Here is a 9,086-nt window from a genome sequence, read left to right on the forward strand (position 1 = left end):
CAATAATTTTCAGAAAAAAAAATACGATAAATTGCCAGCTTGAGCTAGTTAACATTCAAATGTAGATAAAACCGTTTAGTTCAGTAAAACTGAACATGAAGGCATTGGCTATGTGATTATTCAGCGGTCAATAAATAGAAAACAATACTTCTCTATGACTCATATTGAGATTATTTCAAAACTAAATTCATTTATGGAGGATGAATACGAATGAGAGTTGAATCATTGAATTTGATAACTAGAAGCAACCAGAAAAAACCTTCAAAATTATTCTCTGTTTCTGTTATTTCGATAAATTTCAAATAGTTCAAAAATAGTGTGATTGAAAAACCAAAAAACCGTATGTTTTGAACGGACGATCATCAGTTCAACTACTCTCTATGAAGCTTTTCACAAATTAGTGTGATATACTTACGGCTAGTTTGGAACTACACTCATTTCATTATTAAGGGACGAATCTTCAGAAAATATAAATGTCCTCGCCACATCACAAATTTCTGGTGATTCAGACTTGCTTCCACTTTCCGAGTTCATATTTTTCGTTAGAAACTATGTATTTTGAAACAAACTGTCAGTTAGTTCAATGATTGAGTTGAACGCTTGGGAATGATGTTGAAGTAAGTATTTTACGCGAATGAAAAGACTTCAAATTCAACTGAAAAGTGATGATATTGAATCACGGTGGAAACAACCATGAACAAAGCATGGGTAATTTTTCATTAGTTCAAAAAACGAAATAGCATCCATTACAAAAATATCACAAACTCTGGCATCAATAACCACTCAAACAATTGGAAAAGCCCTTTTGGCCTTTAAGAACTTCGCTGCTCCGGTCCGGATGGGCTAAATGCTTACTGGTGAACGAAACTACCAATGGGGAATGTTCCTCAATTTGGGTTATTACAGCAAATGCAAGTTTGAACAAAATAAAGCTGAGTTAAATTGATGAGTTATTCAAATTCACTTCGAAAAGTATTCAAATTGATGTTTCAAATGTTGGGTTTTAATTTTTAAAGGGATTTATTTCTAATTCGCATATTGGCAACAGCGCCTATATCAAGTTGAAATAATTTATACGTACCTAGATATTCTACTTTAAAAAAGGAAAAGTATCTTTATAAATCAACAATCAAGACAAAATATAAATTATAGTTCAATACCACCTCCACAAGCCACATAAACAACAGTTGTTTTGTTATTTATTTAGGTTAGGTGCACAAAATGTCATATGTCTCGGAACTCGGAACATAAGTAAACAGAACAGCACGCCTCTGAAATATGTCATCTTTGTTTGTCTCATACAGGTAACAGATTCATTGTCTTTTATTAGCTATAAACGATGTTGCCAAATGGTGAAATAGAAACGAATCCCTTTAAATGTTGAATGCATTATTTCATTCCTCTTTTTTAAGTATTTAAATAATTTTTTAAAGAAAAAGATTGAAATGATAAGTTTAAAATGCGTTGTTTTAGAGCTCTTTTATGAAAACTACTTGATTTTCGTCAGGAGGAACATTCCCCATTATCCACTACCACCTGGCTTGAACTCACAATTCTTGGCCAGTAGATTCCTGTTTGATTTATCCAGGGGCGGGCAGTTCTAATCAAAAATGAAGATTAGTCTGTTTCAAAGAATTACACACCTACAACATGTTTGAATTTGTGCCTATAAGTTGTTCACCTACATATCTGTATGTCTGTATCTGTAGAGAATCACCAAGATAATTACTTGGTGATCGAAACACCCGTCAAGGTGTTGTATGTATTTATATAGTAAGGAGGGTGAGTGTAGGCTACATGTGACCCACTGTACATCCTCCCGAGAAGTTGCCCTCCTAGGTCATCGTCCATCCTGTTCTTTCCAGGAAGGTGGACAGATCTCTGGGAGACATCTCCTTTTTATCGGCAGGTGTAGGCCAAGACTCGCCGAACACACACTCTCTTATTGACGATAACTCCGGACTTTCGCATAGGACATGCCTGACAGTTTCATCTTCCTGTTCACACATCCTGCATAGAGGTGTGTCCACTAGCCCCATATTGTGGAGATATTTCCTTAGTTGACAGTGACCAGTCAGAAATTCTACTGTTAAGCGTAGAGTTTTCCTAGTCATCGCCAGATATTTTTTCGGCGCCAGCTTCCAGGGTCCCATCTCTTCAGGGATTGAGCATAAGTGTCGCAGTTGTCTAAGTCATCAGGCTGTAGGTGCCACTGGGTCCTAAAATTCTTAGTCCAGCCGCTTCCTTGGCTAAAGAGTCGGCATCGGCAATGCGATTACCTTTACTCCTGTGGTGCTCTTTAATCCACCGGCATATAATATGATAACCGCAAGTTTTTTTATACAAAGCATGAGTTACTCGTGCATTTACTCAGAAGTCTTACGTTACCTGAACAAATATTCAGTTGCCTTGAACAACTGATACAACATAGAGGGTCACGTTCAGAAAGGGTTCAGGGGAATTCCCTCAGACCCCTTCTTTTCCTAATATTATCTTTATCATTATCGGTTGCTTTCAGGAATACTCGTGTATCTAACCGCAAGACATCAGGAAACCAGAGGCAAAAGATCAGACATTTGATTAATTGGAAAGACTTGAAACTTTATGCTTCTGGAGAAAAGTATCTCCATTAATCTTTAAGGGTGGCTAAAAAGTTAAAATCAGTTTTTCCGTTAACCAGCTGTCGCTTCCCTACAAACGACCACTCTTAAAAGTCGAAACTTGTGCGAGCTACGGATTAACGAGGTCTTTCCTTTTAACGTGTGATTTCTAACACGGGTTGGACGATAGGAAGCGAAAATCGATCGTCCGGCCTTGCGGTTCGAACCACCAGGCTACCGTGATGGAAGAGTATTTTTTGGTATGATATTCAGAATAGACAAATGTGCAGAGAATATCATCTGTAGGCTCTATCGAGACTACTCTGTTGAGATGGTTATTCCGATTATTGGAGATATGATTATGCCCCACACTCTCGAAATCTCGGCATCATGCCAGCTTATCGCACAAAGGCGGATATCTTGGCTGAACAAATGCACAAGGCTGTCCTTCTTAGCTCATTAGTTACAATAGTGTTTTCGTTAGGAAATGTCCTTGTAGGACGAAATTGCAGTAACGTTAGTTACAAATACAAGTGGTATTAAAACATAGGAAGTTTCAATTCTCATTTTTCGCAATTTGAATCCAATATTAATTATTCACTATTTTTACTCATTCGTTTCAATATTAGGGATGCAACCCCCTATTAAAGTTCTCAAGTAAACTGTATTTCATTGGTATACTTGAAATGTCTCCTATCCCGGTGTTACTAAGTTGGTCTACAGTAACAAGTGTTATAGCCAATCAGGTGGATAGCTCCTTTCTGGATGGAATCCAGCAGCTTCAGAGTACGTTTGGAAGCGGAGCTCCATAGAAATAGAAATAGTTTTATTCATCACTAAAATTTTCACACATACATAATTACAAGACTAAATACGTGAGAAAACTTATTGGACTAGTCAAAAGTAAAACGCTAAAAGCAAAACAAAAATGTTTGATCTGGAACAAACTTAAAAGAGAAGACTACATGTATAAAATGAACTAAGTCATTTATCTAAGCACTAAAAGCAAGAAATTCATCCATACTTTAGAAGCAGTTATCCAACAAGAAATCAAATAGTTCATTCCTCATTACAGTTCTACTTTTATTGATCCCTATAAAAGTTGTTATTTTATTGAAACATTTGATATCCAAGTATTTTGGGGAATTTTGACTCACACTCAAGCGAGAGTAGGGGTGGTATAAAGTATGTTCACCCCGAGTAGCGTAATTATGTATATCAGAGTTTTTTGGATATAGGTGTTTATTATCATAGATAAATAACACTAGCTGTAATATGTATAAGCACGGCAATGGTAGGATGTTGAATTTTTCAAACAGTGGTTTACAAGAATCCAGTGGACGAAACTTGTCCATACAGCGAATGACTCTTTTCTGAATCTTAAAAATGAGGTCAGTATATGCAGAGTTACCCCAAAAGATCAATCCATACTGTATTCTTGATTGTACCAGTCCATGATAAATGAGTTTTATAACTTCTGTAGAGACAGTGTCTCGCAGATTCCGAATTGCATAGTTTGCACTGCCAACCTTTACACATAAACTGTCGATATGTGCCTCCCATGTTAGCTTTTGATCCAGGAGTATTCCTAAAAATCTAGCTACCTGGCAGTATTCCAGAGTTTCACCACACATATTGATGTTGTTCAATAGATCTGGATTCGAAGTACCGTTCTTAGGTAAAAAATTGATAAACATAGTTTTCTTCATATTGCAGACAAGGTCATTGTCGCTACAGTATTTACTGAATTCTTCACATGCATAATTACCCAAGTTTACCAGACTTCCCAAGGTTTTATGGGCTAAGAGTATATTTGTGTCATCAGCATAAAGTATCATTCTATTTGGTGTGGTACAGGTATCGTAGATGTCATTTGAAAATATTATAAAAAGAGTTGGTCCCAATATAGACCCCTGGGGCACTCCTAACTCAGCACTCTTACAGTCAGATTTGCTATTATTTCTTACTGTCACTTGAGAACGATTTGTCAAATATGATACTATCCAATCATGTGGTATACCACATACACGGGAACAATATTCCAAAGATCTGATCTGAGCTTCATAAAGCATCAAAAGTTGAATATATTATATTGTAATGACTAGGATTTCCTACTGAAAGAATAAAAATTTATATATCTATATTTTGGAAGAACATTCAATAAATATTTTGTTTGTATGTATGTAGAATTTATTTTTTTTGTGTAGCAGATCTAGCGAAGACAACAACTAAGGGCTTATCCTTCAGAATATATCCGTTGGTCTCTTTAACAGCTTTCTGAGCCAGTTCTACACTATCCAAAGTGACAAAAGCTTGGCCCTTCATCCTGCCTTCTTGCATAAGCCTGATATCAAATTGACTTGTAGTATTTCCATCATGAATTCTGTACCTGTTATAAATAAACTCAAGATCTCCCACCACCACCGATTTTGCACAATTTTTTATGTACAGTCGGCATGTTGGTGCCCCTGGATGGTAGTTTTTGAAAACAGGTAAAACTCCAAGATCTTTATGAGAAATTTGGTTGGCAGCCAATTCTTCCGCTGTTATCGCAGTAATCTCGTTTTCTATTTGTTTTGTAGAAGTTGGTGACGATTCTGTTTTTTCAGAGGTTGGAGGTTTTACCAGAGGCAACAATATTCCAAAAGAACCAGTTTTCTCAGGTTCTTGTACAGGCCTTTGTTCTAATGAGTCTGGGGCAACTTTAACTTCTATTTTCTTAGGAACTTGTACATTCACCTGGAAAAAATGCAAGATAGTAATATAGTCAAAATCAAAATCAGAGAATTCTACATCAAGAACAGTTTAGAGCGCTTAGTATATGTTTTGGCAGCGCGTTTTGTTATCGTAGATTCTTCACCTGGAAAAGTGTACATGAGAGAGAGAGAGAAAGCACTCAACTGCCTCATTATTCTATAATATATGGATCTTCAGGCATAATTTGCGAATATTACTAGAAAATATTGAAATGGAGCATTTTGAAAACAAAAATTTGACCAATTCTCATCAATTTGTTGTGAAGGGTCTTAGATCGTAATCATTAGAAAATAAACATTGAAATGGGGCATTTTGAAACAGAATTCGTTAAGCGCTCATCATTTGTTGTCACAAAGGACCTAGATCGTAGACATGTGGTAATTTTAAAGATACTTAATTTGATTGAAAAAGTTTCAATTTTTTCTATACAACTTTTAGAATTTCAAGCCAGCTGTACATAGAATTGATAAATTAATTTGAACGCTTCTAAAGGTCCTGATGCCTTGGGTAAAAAGTTATAGTTCTTTTATATTTATTTCACTTTGAAAATCACTCAGGTGGCTGACTCCCAGCCAAATTACCTTAAAACAATTTTACCTGGTTCAAACCTTGATAAGACACCTGTATAATTTGTACTATTAGAATTCAAATTAGTACATACCTTTTCAAATACATTTTCAGTTTTTTCAGTGGGTTTGGCAGCGGCATTTGAAAGTTGTGCCACAGGAGGCTTAATAAACTTAGGTCTCTTAACAACTTTTTTCTGTGAAGTTTTTCTTTTTAATGGAGTAAATTCTCTGTTCCTGAAGTAATCTCCATCATCACTTTCTAACTCGGATTCTGAACTGCTCTCTGGTTTTTTATCTTCTTCGGGTAAACTAGATGATTTCAGAGACTGTTTCATTACAGGATGCTGTGATGGTGTTATAGTCCTAACAGGTGGTTGTTCAACAGCAAAAGGGGGTGGCAGATTCATTCGGTTCATTAAATGTAGGACTTGAGTGTAAAATCTAGGTACGGTAGCTAGAGCATGAGCAATATTATTGATTGTTGCTCTATTTGGTTTTGGGTACAAGTATTTGAGATGAGAGGGAGGTGGCTGGTGAAATCCAACAGATTCATTGAAAGATGTTAATTTGTTGATGAATGTTTTGAATGATTTCTTATTACTTATATCACTTTCATCGATCTTTTTACACTTAGGCTTACCCTGTAATATATCATTTTCAGCATACTCTATGCACAATCGACAATTAAGTACATTTATTTGATGAAGCCTAAAGAGAACATTTTTTGCCAATTCCTCGGAGTCAAACTTGGCATACACTACTGACTTTTCCTTAACTCTTGAAGTTATTACTTTTATACTGCTTGCTCCAAAATGACGGGCAAAATCTTCTTTCTGGGCGTCAGATAATTCCTTGGGTAAATTTTTTATTTTCAAGGTATCTTTGCAAACCATGATTTCTTGACTAGTCTCCAGTTAATCTGTTATTGACCACCAGAAATAAAGGTTTGTAAAATTTTTATGTTTGTTATTACATACTATTCTGTTATGAAAAATTTTTAATCAAATATGAAGATACCTCTACTAAATTTACATTAGGAAGAAGAGCAAAATGCACAATGTTATGAAAATAAAATTCCAAAACAAATCAGGACAGGATAGCCACTTTATTTTTATTTTTGAAATATCAGAGTCAGGGTTGCCACTCAATCTTTTATTTTTGTAATTTGTATTTAGATAACTGAGTAATAAATTGACCATATTCGTGTAAAATGGTTGTACATGTTTTAGGCGTTTCATGATCGGCATTCGTGATATTAAGAAGATTGTAACTCCAATTCAAAACTTTTAATTTCATCGCTTTCATTGAAATGATTCGGTAATTCAAGTATATAAGAAATATATCTAATGCATACGATGTTGATTTTGTTCACCAATGACAATGAATACTTCAACTGAAAACGCATTGGTAGTTGGTATCGTTGCATACTGTATTATAAGTAACGATATAAAGAAGAGTGGAAATTTCACAGATTTTCATCATCATGGTAGGAACAATATCAATCAACTTCACCTAAAATAGATTTATATGTCATTTGACCAAAATACTCTCTTACTCAATTAGAGGCGATAAATGGACTAATTGCCAGAACTAATCAGTTCTGGCAATCATAAACCACCTGAAAGAGATCGACAACTATTTTTATGTGAATATGATTGATGGACCACATTTCACTTAAATCGGACTAGACATTTCAAGTTATGATGTTGGCTACACTTGCTGTCGAATTTATTGTGAACTGTCAATTGATACAAATATGCATCCATATTGACTTATTCCAACGATCAACCAAGTTTTAATATTTACATAAATCCAGTGTATATTTAAACGATTAACCAAAAATCGAAAGTTTGAAAATGGCGCTAGAATTGAATCTGGATATGTTCCAAAAATAACCTTCTTTCATGACTGTTTAAAATCTGTTTTTCCGTTAATCAGCTATCGCCCCCATACGAACGACAACTCTCAGAAATTGAGAAACTTGTGCGAGCTAAGAACTAACGAGGTCTTACCTTTCAACGTGTGATTCCTAGATTTTTGAGAGCAGTTATCTGAAGAATATATTTTTAGACAACCGTCCGGGAAATACCCACTAGGGCTTACATTTATAATTTATTGCTTATTTTCCATAACAATTCAGTATCATTGGACAATTAATTCGGCTAATCAGATGAATTGGCAATTGAACATGATAACATTTCGCCACCCTCCCTATATAGTAACCCTGGATTGGACATAAAAATATTGTTATGCGTTATCCCTTGAAAAAAAATAACGCCGGGCGCTGCTGGTCTTTGTCAATCAATTGTGATTTGGTCAAAGTCGCGCCCCACTCGACTTGCGTTTCCCGATCGTTCCAGGTGGCGCGTCGTTTCTAGAGACTACCAAATAACTTTCTATCGGTTTCCAGATATTTCCATTACAATACATAAACACTACCAACAGGCAGATCGGGGAAGTCCAGTTCCAAGTACAGTACGTACAGTAGTAGTAATAGGGCGATAGACATTTGAATAGTATTCTGAAGTTTCAGTTGAAGTGTTTGTGTTATTGTCAGTGTAGCAGTAAAATAAAGTTGAGTTTAATTGTACAGCGTAGTCAATTATTGTGGAAGTGGAATAATGGACTGAAAAGTTCCTGTTTTATGATGGAAACAAGGAGTGTCGATTGCGATGGGACGGGAGAGCTTAAAAATATTCTAGGCTTTGCAAACAAACCTGGCGGAGAATGAAAATCGCAGAATATGAATTCAGAAGAGAGAAAGATGATCGCAGAAGAGAGGAAGATGAAAGAAGGAGGAAGGAAGAACGATCACGCCAAAATGAAGACCGTGAATTACTACTGAATATTTATGAAAAACAAGAGACAAAGAAGACGATCGTAAATTATTGGTAAATATTCAGAAAAAAACAGGAAAAAGACAGATACTTGCTGGTGAATATTCAGAAAAAAATAAGAAAGAAACAATCAAATGTACCTTCATCCATTTGAAGAATTAAAATGTTCTTAGAAAAAATTTGAAAAGTATTTCAGAAAACAAAAAGGGAATTTGAAGGAAAAGCTTGAAAGAGTCGACAAAAAATTTGCAGAGGTGGAATAATGGAAATCGAAAACATATCTCCCTTCTAGTAGTAGTTTTATTAAAACTTCAACCTTCGAT

The 9,086-nt window shown here is 35.4% G+C and overlaps 1 protein-coding gene across 1 annotated transcript; it reads right to left on the reverse strand.

Annotated features, from left to right (window-relative positions):
• Window positions 1-4,723: 4,723 nt before the first annotated feature.
• On the reverse strand, window positions 4,724-7,013 carry LOC111512788 (RNA-binding region-containing protein 3). Its single transcript, XM_023168946.2, has 2 exons — window positions 6,019-7,013; window positions 4,724-5,339 (listed from the first exon to the last, which is right to left on the reverse strand). Exons 1-2 carry the CDS (start codon window positions 6,817-6,819, stop codon window positions 4,791-4,793), a joined length of 1,350 nt encoding a protein of 449 aa, XP_023024714.2. The 5' UTR covers window positions 6,820-7,013; the 3' UTR covers window positions 4,724-4,790.
• Window positions 7,014-9,086: the final 2,073 nt, after the last annotated feature.

The sequence above is a fragment of the Leptinotarsa decemlineata genome, unplaced genomic scaffold (genome assembly GCF_025532065.1).
Source record: "Leptinotarsa decemlineata unplaced genomic scaffold, Ldec_3_MD MMD2_tig00000251_RagTag_RagTag, whole genome shotgun sequence".
Lineage (NCBI taxonomy): Eukaryota > Metazoa > Arthropoda > Insecta > Coleoptera > Chrysomelidae > Leptinotarsa > Leptinotarsa decemlineata.

Excerpts from the sequence above, each read along its gene's own strand:
- LOC111512788 (XM_023168946.2), bottom strand. The coding sequence starts at position 6,819 with ATGGTTTGCAAAGATACCTTGAAAATAAAAAATTTACCCAAGGAATTA. Across the intron at positions 5,340-6,018 it reads CTGAAAATGTATTTGAAAAG|GTGAATGTACAAGTTCCTAA; the intron begins GTATGTACTAAT and ends CATTTTTTCCAG.